The following is a 15670-nucleotide window of genomic DNA, read 5'->3' on the forward strand; positions in this document are numbered from 1 at the left end:
TCAACTCTTCCGTTTTAAATGCATCCCACGTTCGGACAAACCCAAAGAACGACCTCAGTGGACTCCCGCTGTACAGCCGGAACAGTTCTGCTCCACGGCCTAAAGTGACGGCCTCGAGATCAGAGTGGCCGTAGGTGTGTTATGCAAGCCTAATGGATAAAAAGATCATTGTTTTCAAGACGCCTACAGGGATATTTCATGTAACAGATCCACTTGTGAAATCGCAGCTTTTTAACATTTGAGTCTTGGCTTCAGAGGTGGTGAACACTGCTGTGAGAGGGGAACATGAGTCTTAAGTCCTCTGAAGGTGCCATAAATAATTATTTTCAACCCTCTTTAAAAAACTAAAATAATATGCAATATGGTTAAATCAGAAAAAGCAGGAATTATCCAAGAGATAGACTAATGAAATGGTTTGTGTTACTTGAGCTTTTCAACTATTCTAAAATGGTGATGATGATAACGCTTTCTACCCAAGGTTATTGAGCCTACTGTGATACAGGTCAAAAGCTTTAAAAGGACATGACTTATGCTAATCTTTTAATTATGATGAGGAATCCATACAATTTAGTCAAGGTGTCTCTACTTGCAAAGTACAAGTGTTACAGTGTAAGCTACTATAATGTGGTTTTACACAGCTTCAAACCACGCCTATGTATCCCGCTTTTTACCCTATGACAGCTGGGATAGGCTCTAGCTTCCCCTCTATGTAACCCTTAATTGCAGGGCTCGCAAAATTTCAAATCCCTGGTAGCCCTTCGGGCAGGGACTCTTCAGTTTTTGGTAGCCCAAAATAAATTTAAGTAGCCCGAATAAAAAAGAGAGCAATTTTTTGATTGATGTTTTGTTTCCTGTTTTGTTCTGTTACAATATTACAATTATACATTAAAGTATAATATTGTAACGGAAACAAAACATTAATCAAAAAATTGTTGAAACACAAATTACAACATTGTATAAAAATTACAAACATCAGCTTAAATACTTGGTTCTAATTGAACAGAAATTTCTATGAACTTGTAAGAACTGTGTAGGACATGAATCAGTCTGTGTCAGATCCTGAATTTGAAATTTCCACTGAAAAACTGGTCCCAGTGACAAAGGCACTTGTCGACTCAGAAATCGAGGGAAAACCAACGACACACCCGGCAGAACATTATGTTATTTACACGGGTGCACATATGTGGTCCGCATGTGCGCATTCGCTGTCAAAATAAAAGACGCGCACCAGATTAGAAGTTGCAACGTGTGTTTGCGTCCATATAAAAGCACTGTTTTTGTCCGCTAGAGTGGGATTTTCACGGCACATTCTGCTCCACATCTCTGTGCGTTCATCATTTGTTTGAAGCCAGCTCACCTCCTGCAACTACTTTTCCGAGAATACGTGCTTCTTTTGTGGTTCGGACTCCTTCTGACATTTGTTTGGAGGTGGAGGAACACCAAAGTAATTGCTTAAAGGAGCTTGCTTCTTCGACATCTTTAAGAGTTCTAAACAAATGTCTGTCCTCCTCCAGAAAATCTTATGTACGCAAACACGCGTTGCAACTTCTTATCTTGTGCGCGTTTTTTATTTTGACAGCGAATGCGCACCTGCGGACCACTTATGTGCACCCCTGGTTATTTAGCTCGTCATATTGCAGCCACAGAAATTCTTTGTCCATGAAACCATAAAGCTGCACTTTATTTTTGCCTTATAGTCTGATTTGTCATAACTTCTCCGTTTTGCAGTAAGCTTTTCTTTGGCTGTCACTTCTTCACCCTGACCTGTCTTATTTGGCTCAGCAGAACTAAAATATATATCCTGCTGCTTTTACACAGGCACTCACATAACGCTCAGCGATTCTCTGCGCGATCAACCTCTCACATGTTTAAGCTTGCTGCGGGAGAGTTCACTTGTCATGTTTGCATAGTAAGCTAACGATTGATAAGACGATGTCAGAGGAATTGGTGCACAAATTATCATCACTCACAGATCAGTGCTGTCGCTCTCTATACACAGTTTGCGCGATTGCAAAGTGAAAGCAAAAAACAAGCGCAAATTCAAACGCGATTTCAATATGTCACATATTGACAGTGGCTCACCGATGCCAATGACATAATTACCCAGCTACATTTCCGAAAGAATGCAAAAGCATTGACATATATTTTTCCTTTCTATGATAGCCCGACGGGCAGGGCAGAGATAGATTTTGGTAGCCCGACTGGCAAGATCGCTAGCCCCGGGACGTCGGGCTAGCAATTTTGCGAGCCCTGAATTGGATAAGTGTATTAGGAATGGACAGATGTACATTCACCTTTTTGCAGTGTTGGTGATATAGTTTGAGAATTTCAGAATGTAAAAATGTATTTTAATAAAAACTGTTTATAATTTTTAAAGGCGACATGTATTTTATTCTCGACCTAGTCACCTAATGTATTTCTCTTGAACTGCAGAGAAGTCATGTTGATGTCCCAGCAACATTCTTGTACATGAGAATTAACCAATTTGCAAAGGTAAATGTTAAAATGACTATCTGTATTAAATAACTGATTTTAAAAAAAGATATAAATTAAAATTAAATAGTTATGCCAAAAACATAAGTAAAATCTGTTTTAGAAACCGAAGGAACAATGATAAAGTTACAATTTTCTTTAGTGAAATCGCATAACTGCATGCAAACATTTGCTGCTGTGCAACATTTTTACAAGCCAATTTTAATAAAAGTTAAGAAGCTGATAAGACAGGAAACAAATCTTGGTGAGAGAGACATTTGTCTCTTTATTTTAAATTAGCTTGGAAGGAAAGCAGATGCTTGCATGTTACTGCCAAAAATCACACCTTCAAACAGCATTCAAAATGGCCGATGATCTTACCTGCTTCTGGGCAGGAACATGGATTCTTTGATGAAAACTGAGCCAGACAACAGGATGTACCAGCAGCTTCCTATGTCATCAGGGCTGAAAGACAGAAAGAGATACATTAGTTCAGAATGTATTAATGGTGATATTTTGACACGAAGCAGCCAAAAATATAATTAAGGTTGATGAACGAAATGAGAATTTTTGTAGATTTGGATAGATGAGCCTATAACTGATGAAAAGAACCCAAAGAAACCCAAAATGCTCTGGGTCTCAATCTGTTATTTGCAGGATGTGTAAAACAAACAGGATCCAAAGGGTCAGCAATTCAACATCCTACTGGCATCGTAAGACACCGCCAGGCATCCTAATGCATCACAGTGTGCAAGTAAGGTGAAATATTTCATTTGATTTGTTGCTGTGGATAATAAAAAGAAAAAACAATTCTTGACAGAAGTTCCCAAAAGGGCTCCCTGCTTAATCTATGCCACTACATGAGGGGCATGGATTCCATCATCAGTGGGTGTACAAGGCTCTCTGCAGACTTGTATGCACAACAACTACACTACAAGGCCACCAAAAGCACAAAGATCCTCCAGGTAGACTACAGAGTAGTATAATAAGAACAAGTAGTCTTCTGTGGAGTCTGCAGCTATCTTTGTGAATGCCCACAAGGCAGAACACTTCCTGCTTTTACCCTCTACGACAGTAAATTGAAAATGTTTATGTACAAATCAATATATTGATGGAGCTTATTTGCTGTGTCAGTTTACTTATCACCATTTTCTGTGCAGGTACTGTGACTTAATGCATCAGTGATGCAAGACTGCTCGCTGCGCCAAATGATTAATAAAATTACAAAAAATGTAAAAAAGCGAGAAACTGAAAGGAAGGGAGAGAGAGAACTGTGAATGAACTGAAGACTCATTTCTGTCCCCACACAAACAGGAAAATGGGCCTCTGAAATAAACTCACACTGACCTCTGGATGATGCAGCTGATTGTCAAGTCATTTTCCAGGGAAAATGACAGGTAAAAAACAACAACACTAAACATCAAGACTGTGCACTTTTTTCAGCTTTAAGGATTGTGTGGCAGTTCATGTGAACCACAGGCCTTACTAAGGAACATCAAAAGACTCCACTGAGGAGAATTTGCCTACAGATAAACAACTCACTAAATATAATTTTCAGAAATCACATTTGGTACGTCAGTGTTAATAAACTACGCTGCTAATGTTGAAAGGATATCCTCAGATTTTAAAATTCATCAGTTTTGTCTCTGTAATCATCTCGCTTATCCTTGGGTCTTCACAGATACCGCAGGGATTGCGCCGAGATAATCTCAAAAGGCTGAACCTCTATCAGTGGTACATGCAGGATTATCAAAGAGACATACATATTAACCTAATGAGAATGTAAACAAAGAAAGAAAGAACAATAATCATAAATAATAATAATGCTTGCTTTCGTCTATACGCAATCAATTCAATGCAGAGCGCTTCAAGGGGAGTCAACATATATAACTGCTGTGCTGGTGAGATAAAGTATAAGGAAGCAAAATGCTGCTGTACCAGCATAAATTGTGAGTTATGTGTTACTGGATTTAGTTAAGTATAAGCTTATATCAAAACAGATTACACCGGAGACACTGTGCTGCATTTTTCAGGTAATTACAACAGTGATCAGTGAATTTTTTGACTGCTTTGTGAGTCCCAAAAAAAAGCCATCGCTGACAGCCTTGTCAATCAGACGTGTTGGGAAACGCACCTCTGACAGTAAAGAAGCAAAAATCCAGAGAAGGAAATATTCCCGTCACATGTTACACTGATACCAACCTTCAGCAGTATGGGAAATCTGACATGAATCATGAAGTCCTAGCAGTTATGGGCAAAACATGCCAGTACTTGTAAACTGCTGTAATTTATGCTACCATAACTTAATTCACCATAGCAGTTAATGGTTACTTTGTTAGTTAATATCTCTCGGCTGGCCTGGGAACGCCTTAGTGTTCCCCCGGATAAGCTGGAGGAGATGGCTGGGGAGAGGTCTGGCTTCTCTGCGTAGGCTGCTGCCCCCGCGCCCCGGATAAAGCGGAAGAAGATGGATGGATGTTAGTTAATGTTTCCAAATTGATCTGCTAATTACACAATTTAAAGCTGGTTGAACCCCCCTACTTGTTCAGTCTTTTTCCTAGCTGGGTTGTCATGAACTTTAACATATTAACTGTGGCCTGTAGAGTTTAAGATCTACCTCTTGCGTTTTGCGCAGTTTATCAAATAACATTTTAAGAAACCTAACAATCCCATATAAGCACAAGTTTAAGTGACACTGAAGTTTATGCTTCATTAAAAGGCAAAAAACGTAATTCTCTTTGCTATGAATGCACAAAATGATCTTAACAGCAGGCTAAAATAAATGCTTCTCTATATGACGCCTGCCTCCACCAGTCTGTTTATTAGTCTGTACTTTAAAATGTCACCGTCTCACAGAAGCTGAACGTCTGCAGAAATCAAATCTCTTACTTGAAGTTTCTCTGGTGTTAATAAGACATCAGCTTGAGTTATTATTTCTGAGCATAATCCTGGTTCAAGTAAGACGTTTTAATTGGCAAGATAATGGAAATTAATAACCAGTCACATCTGCAAGGTGGGACTGGTTTTTACTAACAGAAAGGTAAAAGATGGGTGCCCTTATTATACATCTTGTTCTTCACAGAAATGTATATCCACACCCACCATCACTGTGCTGACTGAGTTTTTTCCCCTTTTAATCAAAGGGAACAAAGTCTTGCCCCTCCTTCCTCCTCTCCACATTTTCCTTGCACAACTAATGAGGCTGCAGACAGCACACCCTACTGACACACAGCAAATTCTTCCTCCACAATCATCCCTTCTCTTTTTCCCCCTTTTCTCCACTGATCTCCATCTGGTTCCCTGCAGACTCGTTCAGTCCTTTATATGGTTCTTCTTTACATTTGGATACGACACGAAATGAAATGTTCAATTATTAATTGCCGGCATGTAGGGAGGGAAGCGAGGGAAGCACCTCACATGGCTGAGAAGTAGGAGGAGAAGATACAACACCAAAAAAGTAGGAGATAGAAGACTCTTATGTGGAGCGACAGCTTGACTGAACTGGGTCATGAGTACTGGAAGCGGTAGTCAAATGCTAAGCATCATCCACCAAAACCCTCACAGGGAAACCTTTAACAGTGGGGGATCTGGTTGATCGCCATGGAGGCAGCAGCAGGGGTAAAATGGGGACAAAATTTTATGACAGATTTTCACAAAATTAGGTTTGACTTTTACAAACTGTTTCATTAAAGAATAATTGCCTTTTGCAAATAGTAAAGGGAATCATAGTTGGCTCTTAGAAAAAATATTTTACAGGCTCAAAAATTCACGGTTTAACTGTTCTGAACATTATGGTTTGGGGGTTTTCCCGTTTTCCTAGTGTGCTACAGATTTTTTATAAAAGAGTTACTAAGCCCAAAGTCCACACCAACATTTCAGTACATTTCTTTTATTAGATGGTCTGACTTTATAACACACATTACAGTTGTCAAAAAAAGTCTTTACATTTCTGCAAGTGTAGTTTTTGACTTTCATTAAATTAACTGCAAATGCAAGTCTTTCTATGCAACAGAATATTGTAAAATAAATGCATAAAAAAGGCCAATTTTCGATATATATTATTGCACATATTATTACAACACACACACAAACAAACAATCAGGAGTTTCAAAACACTAGAAGTGTTTCTACACTCGCATTGAGGGACATATAAGCAACTCTGACTATTTTAACTTGTCATGCTGCTTTCACCATGGACTCGGGAGACTGGCAGTCTCACAATGTTGTGTTGATATTTTGAAATAAAGCATTCAAAGTTTTCAACTGTCCAACAAACACAAAATTAAAAAGAAAAAGAAAAAAAAAAGGTCAGGAGACGACAGAGTCTACTGGTTAATGTCCAGCGCTTAAAACTTTTGACCAAACTACTTTTTTTTGCATAACTCCAAAATATTTCCTTTCAACACAGGATATAACAAAAAAAAGAAAAAAAAAATCTTATTCTAAAAATAAACATCCATCTGTCATTTTTCTGTCATTAAAAAGCAGCTCTACCAGATACTTAGCAAATGACTAACGTCTCCATGTCACTGCCACACAAGCTGAACAGAATTTACTGGAATGAATAATTATATAAGCTGACTGGTCGCTGTGATGAGTTTTTCAGCTCTTTCTCCCAGAGTTTTCCTTCATCTACCTTCCCATGACGCCGTTTATGAAGGAAAGCAGCTTCACGCTGTCACATGGAACAGGAGCTGCCTGTGAGGGCAACTGTCCGACAGCTGCTCCCTCTGAACCTTAGCCAGGGGTTAAAATATCAGTCTGTTAAGTGTTCTTCTTTAATATTGTCAGAATATATTGGATAAAATGTGTTTTCTCCTCGACAGAAATAAGTTGCTTCAGCAAATCATTTTTAAAAACACTAATTAAAACAAAAAAATAATTCATTGATTTACAAAAAAAGAAAAAAGACCTCAGTTCATTATGACAAACATTATCTGCTTTTTTACAATTACTGTCCATTCAAAGTCCCAAGGCAATTTTAATTTGTCCAACCAAAAACAAAACAAAACGCACAAATTGCACAGGATCAGAAGTTAATGTGAAACCACATTAATGGCTTCAAAAATATATATATAATAATATAATGCTTGTTTTAATGGTACTGTAGTTGTGTTAATTTGTGTAGGTATTTGCCTACAGAGGGGAGATTTCAACCTAGACTATGTTCACCATTGCAGTTCTCCAAAAAACCTACCAGCGCATAACTCAACTATACCGCTCGAATGCTGCCTGGTTGGCAAGTGGGTCAGACTGGGGAAGGGAGTGACAGCAGTGATGACTAGTAACAGGAGAGGTATCACACACACACACACACAAAAAAAATCCCTGAACTTCAGCTCTTTGCATGTTATAAATCTGCTCTTCTCCACAGTGGCTAAAGGACCGACAACAACACAACCAAAGTAGCCCATAAACCAGCTGTTCTTTAGTCACTGCCTCTATCTGGCAACCAATGCTCTCTGCCGATAGCTCCCTGTGGTCTGCAACGCACAATGCCCTGCAAATAAATACAGTTGGATTTTTCACTCAGCAGAGGGTCAAAAGTCAAGGGTTTCATTTATAGAGCTGACATGGAAGAGGTTAAAGACCAGCCAGATGATGCTAACCCTCTTCACCAGCCAATGTGCCAGGTCAGCCACCATCGAGGGTTTAGCACTTTAATCTTCGGATGGTAAATCCAGAGAGGTTCAGATTTGCAGAATGCAGGATGCGATGTTTTCATGTGATACCGAATGTGTCTTTATGAGTGTGCAGCCCAAGGCAGTACTTTTTAAAACTATCACCCTTATCATCCAATCGTTACTGCAGGCCTGCCAACAGCCATGCAGGGCCTGCAAAGTTATAAGCGTGGAAGTCATTACAAAGGTCACTTCAGCAGGACTGCATGTTTGCTGAACAGAAATAAATATACAAATAGACAGCTGGGATTCAGTTCTATGTAAAATGTCCTTTTGAGGCAGTCAACTTTAGCGCCAACTAAAAAAAATGCATAAATACATAAATAAAGTCTCCTAAATGTCTTGGAAATTATTCTGACATTTGATTAATTGTCACTGTAGACCAACTTTAAATGCGGTTTACATTTTTTTTAAACTAATTTCTTTAGTATTGCAATGCTTTACACTATATGTGGTTTTCTGGGATACAACTTAATATTGATACTATCAAAATTTAATTTCCCCATTAACTTTTAGAGCCCTCACTTTGCAGCCTATTATTGCCACTGTTATAAACAGATGAGGAGAGAAAGAGACTGGTAAAAGCTTGTGTTTTCAGTATAGCAGGCTGATTAAAACCCTGCAGAGAAAGCTCAGTCTGATCGTCTGCTGTTTAATACACAGCTCTTATAAGGGAGAGCATTGACCATTTTTTATAGGTTAATACAGCTTGGCACGCATATACAAATACATGCAAACACACAGCTGTACACAGACGCAACCAGAAACACTGGCGTAAGCGTGCACAGTTGTGCAAATCAAATGAGGCAATTTCCCAAAAACAAAATAGCATGCTGCGTTTCTGTGCTTTAGCTCAGGGGTAAATTAGCACACTACCTGCAGTTATGCTCTCCGCTTTGTTTGTGACCACACCAAGGAGCTAGTGCTGAAAATGACAGTTTCATGTGAAATTTTATCCACATTTTTTTTTTCCATTGTTTTCATTTTCATAAAGATGTTTGACAACACTGAAACCATAGAGAAAGACAGCAGCTCAAGAGCTTCTTTCCCAGTTCAGTGAGAAAATACTGTATTAATGTACTTTAAAGGTCCTATCTGACAACCAACATTCAGTAGACTTTAAAATCCACACTAATTTTGTAATTTATGTCACCACCACCACTTAAAGTGCCTACTCATACTCAACTGCAGATTTATGTTATGTTAACAGTTTTATGTTAACAGTTTTAACATAACCTCACAACCAACAAAGCACATAACAGTACAGTTACCTGCAAAGGCCTACACAAAGACAAAAGTAAGGAATCAAAATGTACAAGACATTTCATTTTCAGCAACACTTCAAACTATTTTAGACAATTATTGCTATTTAAATAGCATTAGCACTACTGCAACCTCTATACTGTCAGTCCAGTCAGAGAATGTGTTAACCACACATTACTAGTAATAATAATAATTTGGTTTTCCTGAAGCAATAAAAAGCAGTCAGGTTTAACATTTATTAATGATGACTTTGCAAACAGTTACTGTAAGGGGCTATGATGACATTAAAAATACATTTTAACAACTTAGGTTAAAAGTGAACGAGCTAATTAACTGCTTATGTCAATATAAAGTTACATATATTATACTTGAAAGCTATATTTGAAAGCTGCGTTTTCATCTGAAAACGCTCCGCATTACACTATCGTTTACAGTCGTTTTCACAGAGTTGTGCGTCCACATCGAAATGGCCGAAAACGTTCCAGCGCTGCGCATGTGTGAAACGCAAGACGATTCGACCTGCCTCATTTCTGTCTGCCGTTTATTTACTTTTCAGGACTTTGAAACATCGCGGCAAAATGTTGAGGAAAAGCACCGAGTTTTTGAAATGGACTAACAATGAGGTGGCGTTGTTGCTGCGAGTAACACAAAAGTACAAAGTTGCAAAAGCGATTGAGAGTTAAAGAATTTGAAGAAAAGCTATCTGGAGCATGTACAAACTGATATTCATCTTTTTTAGAGCTGTCAAAATTGAGAGGAATCAAAACAACCGCTGTATAATGCCCTCTGCTATCTTTGTTTATTTGGTCACATGACTGCATCACATGACTAAAATATGTCATCGTTTTAGAAAGTCTGCGTTTTCGTGTGTCCACACTGCGACGGGACAGCTGCGTTTTTCCTTGAGGAGTGTTTCTGAGTGTGTGTACAGTAAGTGTTGTGGGGCACCTAAAGGAATCTTGCTGAAGCTGGACTGTACTGTGGCCACCATTTAGTCTGCATTCCTATTGTTTAATCAGCTCCCCCACTGCCAAGTGGGCTTCTAATGAGGTGTTGACTCTTCCACACCATCCATCAACACACACAAACACATACACACACGCACGCACACGGGGGATACGAAGGCAGGAAAAGGGATGTTGTCCCCTCTGTAGCCCCCCGAGACACTGACAGAGTTAATTAACTGTCTTAATTCTCACTCTGGGTGTTTGGAAGACTTAGATACGTGACAGCAGTCAAACACTGTGTGTGTTTTGTGCTTACCACAGTTGTGCCAGCTTTTTCAAAATGGATCCAACACACACACACGCACTCTCTGAAAGCTGTCAATGCAGCTTTCTGATCACATTAACCCTCCAAACAGATAGCTCACAGGAGGAAGCATGTAAGCATCACCACTAGTGCCTTGCTGGCTCTCTCCAAACTGAAGAAAATGCTTTTAAGAGCTATTCCAGCTTTTGTTGACAATTTAGATCAGTCACTTATTGAATCGCACTGAAATATGACTGGATATAATTTCTATGTTCGCTATCCTTCAGTTGTGCTATAGAGTGATCTGCCTCATACTGCTTCTGCACTTTAATGACATTTATTTTTATTAAGTCACCGGGGTTACTCTTCTGTACGCAGTTGGCATGTTTCTTCCCATCAATAACACCGATTTGTATCCTGAAGCAAAGGGTGCTTTGATTACAAAGAACTGAAAATACTGTTACTTTGTCTACCCATCGGTTTTTTGCTTTGTTCATGCGGCTCTGGACAAATATTATGAATACCCAAGCAGACAGAGACAGTACTTACTAGTATAGCACTTCATTGGCCTCATGTCTCTCATAACGCACCGTCTCACACATGATCCTGCAGAGAGAGAGAGAGGAAACAGAGGGAAGAAAGAATCACAGTTAGGCCTCATATTTGTGTTTGAGTGAATTTATGATCAAATGTTATCAATGTTATGTTATTATAAATCTATAACTAGCAAATTTCTGCATATCCTAGAGTCACCTTTAGCAACAGTCACTGACAGTCAGAAAGCCTGCTGCTGATTATAATTAAAATTTAGAGTGCTGGGACTTATAAAGAGTTGCAAGGTTGTCCATGTTAACTGGTTCACAGCGTATGGTTCTGGTTGTTGCAGTGCATTATGGTCTATCGAGGCTTTTGCTGATAGGTGAAGTGAGTTGTTTTTGCCTCATTATTTTCTCATTTTTCTTGGTTAAATTACACTTGGTATATAACCGTTATGACAAATCTTCTTTTCTAGGCAGATCTACAACATAAAGACTACAGTCCTTGTTCCTTATAAAATATGGTGAGCTTTATCCTCAAACTGCAGAGAAACATTTGTTTATGTCAGGGCATTGAATTTGCTGAAAATTAAAGCTTTACAAATCTCCTTTTTTATTTGGGTATGCTTTATAGTATTTTAACGTATTGATCACCAATTACATAATTGTTACTTCTAAACTTAATTCAGTAAAATATTTACATTTGCATCTGGAAGATTCCTTTCTAAAGAGGTAGGTTTTACGCATCTACGTTTAAGCTAAGCCACTGCAGTGATTTACTTTCTTACTTAACAAAAGCAGAGTGAGTATGTATTGGTATGTCCTCTAAAATAAAGCACACATTGACTATGTGGTCCCACTGCACCACTGGTTAAATGGTCTTTTTCTCAATTTTTACCCAGTTGTACTTTTACACATTTATTTATTAATTTTTTTTAACAGTGTCAAACATGATCTGCATGTCTTATGCACGATTTATAGTCCAAGTGGATGTCTGTAGCAAATATGAAGGAATTCCCTGAAGGAATTCTGATATATCCAGCTTGTGGGCCTGGGAAGAACAGACAGTCTGGCATTCTTGTTGCCTGTACAGAGGCAAAAAAATATATTTGATAATATTATAATCTGTAAACATAACTCTGCCCTGAAAAATCCAGCCTCACAGCTTCTTGTATTCTTTTTGTGCAGCAAGTTTTTTTTATAAGTTTATATATATTTCATTTTTTATGTTCTAAATTCTGGAATCGAAACATTTTCACTTTAAGTCCATTCATGTCAGGCTTTCCCCAGATGCCTGTATAGAGAAGACAAACGCTCTTCAACAGTACATGCAAACCACTGTAGTAAACAGTAACTGATCAAAACACAAGCGCTTTCAAAAACAGCTGCGGGTGGACAGCATGTTGTAGCCTCTTTATACAAAGCCCTAAAAACAATCCCAGCTCAAGAAAAACAAGTTACTGTGAAAAAGGATCACAGAAGAAAAACAACACATTCCTCCCAAAATGTTCAGACAACAGAAGTATAATATAATCCCATCGTTAGTGGGATGTCTGGCTAGAAGCTTTTTTTTCCTTTTCTTTTTTTTTAAAGTTACTGAAACTGAAGTTGGCAAAAGGGGTTGGTCTGTGGGACTACGGGGACATTCCTTTTCTGTACGATCCAAAACAAGGAGGAGGGAGAGGGGTTAGTGCTGGAGGCCTCTGAGGGGTCACACAGTGGAATGTTCTAGCTCGCGGGTCATGCACCGCCACATTGTTCCCTTGCTAGTATAATCCACATGTATGCACACGAGGCATGCTGGGAACAGACTTCTGACATGCAGTGTTTGGAAAGTGTGTGCCAGGCAGAGAAGATGGAGGAGCCAAAGGCAAACTGACGCATGAATAGTAGAGCAGGGAGGGCTCATTGCTTCAAGGTTTAAGCAGAGAGTATGGCCTCACGGGGACCCGGTCAGGTATAGGTACAGATTATTAGGGGAAAAGTGCAACAATGACTTCGCTTTAGTCATTTAGTCAGTTTACAGTTTAGTCATAGCAGATATTTTAGATGCTGGCTAAAGTTTCAAACAGATTTATACAACTGGGAAGAGAAAAAATTACTTCTGCAGTTTTAGAAGCTTGACATGGATAAGTGGTATTGAGGCTGGTAATGGTGGCAGGTATCATTTATTTTTATCTGGAGGAGAAAAGTCCTTTTATTTGTTCTCTTGAGAAGACAGAGGAGCCAAAATGGCTCATTTCAGCTGGTGCACCAACTCAAACCATCGAGATCTATCATAAAATAAGCTGTATGTCAAAAACTGAAAATAAGAAAAGCAGGTCAACTTTAAAGAAATATTACAAAATACATTCTTGACTGAAATGAGAAGCTCACTAAAATGTAGTGATATTTATGTCCATTTGTTAAAAATGACGTTCCAGCCAGTTAATATATGAAGAATGAACATATGTTATTCTGTGTTATGAAGAAAGACTCAAAGGTCCAGAAGTACTTAAAACTGAATAATAAATATGCTGGTTTAAGATGCTAGAGACCGACCATATATTATAGTAATAACTGCACTTGTAAATTATAGTCTAAAAAATAAATTCCAATAAGTATGCTGCTGACGGTACACTGGCTCCTGGATTACAAAAAAATAGAAGTAGCTCAATAGCATACAGCATAGCTAGTGGTTGAATGTTAATTTTCCCACCCCTGACAACAATGCAGCATACACTGAGGAGTTGTCACCACGCATTCATTTGAATTTTAAATTCATGCAATGGGAATATCAAGCTTCAGGAAATGTTAATCAAGTACAGGGGAGGTGTGCAGAGACTCACCTCAACTGGTGCTCTCGCAGGTTGGATAAGGCCTCCATCCCATGGAGATAAGAGTAGACGATCTCCAGGTCCTGAAAAAGAAGAACATACATATTTTAGCTTATTGATCAGAGAAGTGATCGATAGAAAATTAACTGGCAGTAGCCACACAAAACAAACAGTTTCTACTCATAGCTCCGCTAACTTCAACTCTAAGTTGTCCAGGGTTTGGACCAGTGCTCAGATAAAATATGACTTAATGTCTCTTTGCACTCTGGAAGTTGATTAATTACAATTTAGCGTTTAATGCATGAAAATGTGAAATAATGTGAAAATAAAATGGTAGTTGCAGCTCTAGCTTCAAAGTGATGGCACAAAAGGGTCGTTCATCTTCGTCATCGGTCCATTCAGCCATCCTTTTCTTAATAACCCCCCCCCCTTCCTATTTTCCATTTTGTCTGTAAAATATTACAAAATTATGAGAAATGCTCAAAACTGTTTCCAAAAGTGACAGTCAATGTCTGTTATATCAAGAAAATAATCCAGAAGTCAAAGAAGCTTTTACTGTATAAAACACAGAAAACCAAAAGATTATTGAAACAATGGAACCTGTAAATTATTGATTTCCTTCTTTAACAAAGGCTTTAAAAGCTCAGGCCACACTGATTGCTTAAAAAGAAGCCCTTACTCAATATTCAATCAACCAACCGCAACATTACTTATTTTTTTAACTGAATAAAATTGAAACAGATTTAGATACAACAAAATTATTCACCATTATTCACTTTCAAGTTGAAATTTCAAGGTAAATTCAGACCTTTTTAAGGAAAGTAAGACAAAAAATTGTATTGTTTGGTTAAGTTTAAGAACATTATTGTTATGTAAATTGGCTAGTGAGGCTAGCGAAGCCTCCTTTGTTATCCTCATCCACAGGATTCCTCTCAGTATATTACAAGCCTGGCAGGCCACAGGACAAATCGTCATAACTGCTTTTTCACACATATAAAGAACATGAAAAGGGAATTTTTGATGTGTAAAGCACAGCCTCAATGATGCACTCCCAGTGCACAATCTAAAATGTGTACAGAGGGACAAAACAACAGCATTGTGTGCTGGAAAAATCTCACAGTGGTGAGACTAAAGACATTTGAGACTCATCCAAAATGAATTTGAATTTTCTATGGCCTTTTATTAGTAAATGCATACTTTGAGACATTTTAAGACTTTTTAAGAGCCCATAGACACCCTATTAAAATGCTGATCATTGATGCTGCAGCAGACAAACAGGGTACTTGAATGGCAGACAACATTTCACACGGGCAGTGACATTGACTTGCATAAGCGAACACTGGAATAGAAAGCAATAAAGCACCTCACATAGGAAAAAAAAATGATAAAAAGAGCTCCACTGAATAACTATAAACTCCCAATTCAATTACTTCATTAATTGACCCAGTGACTGACTCTCAGATTGTCTGGCATGAGTCCAAGCCAGAGGTGAAACAAAGTGGCCCTCACTGAGAGCTGGCAGGCTGCACAGCTACTCCACTGTCTACTGGCACACACTGGGGCACGGACTGTGAGTGCGTTTGTGGTGCATTGCTGGTCGAAGCCACTGGGAAGCCTTTGTCGGCGGCAACTGGAGGTGGATATGCCGACA

General features: G+C 38.6%; 1 protein-coding gene across 11 annotated transcripts in view; it reads right to left on the reverse strand.

The window, feature by feature from the left end:
- rapgef2b (Rap guanine nucleotide exchange factor 2b) overlaps window positions 1-15670 on the reverse strand; it is a 105064-nt gene that overhangs the window by 61796 nt on the left and 27598 nt on the right. For all 11 annotated transcript variants that reach the window (XM_086259705.1, XM_086259652.1, XM_086259644.1 and 8 more), the window contains exons 2-4: window positions 14032-14102; window positions 11217-11273; window positions 2854-2937 (exon numbers count right to left, since the gene is read on the reverse strand). In XM_086259705.1, coding sequence (XP_086115831.1) covers window positions 2854-2937; window positions 11217-11273; window positions 14032-14102 — 212 coding nt within the window. The remainder of the gene's footprint in view (window positions 1-2853; window positions 2938-11216; window positions 11274-14031; window positions 14103-15670) is intronic.

Source organism: Aulonocara sp. 'chitande type north' Nkhata Bay, linkage group LG2 (assembly GCF_057382095.1).
Source record: "Aulonocara sp. 'chitande type north' Nkhata Bay isolate Kocher_YH1m ecotype deep benthic linkage group LG2, A_spYH_male_GT1.1, whole genome shotgun sequence".
NCBI classification, from domain to species: Eukaryota; Metazoa; Chordata; class Actinopteri; order Cichliformes; family Cichlidae; genus Aulonocara; species Aulonocara sp. 'chitande type north' Nkhata Bay.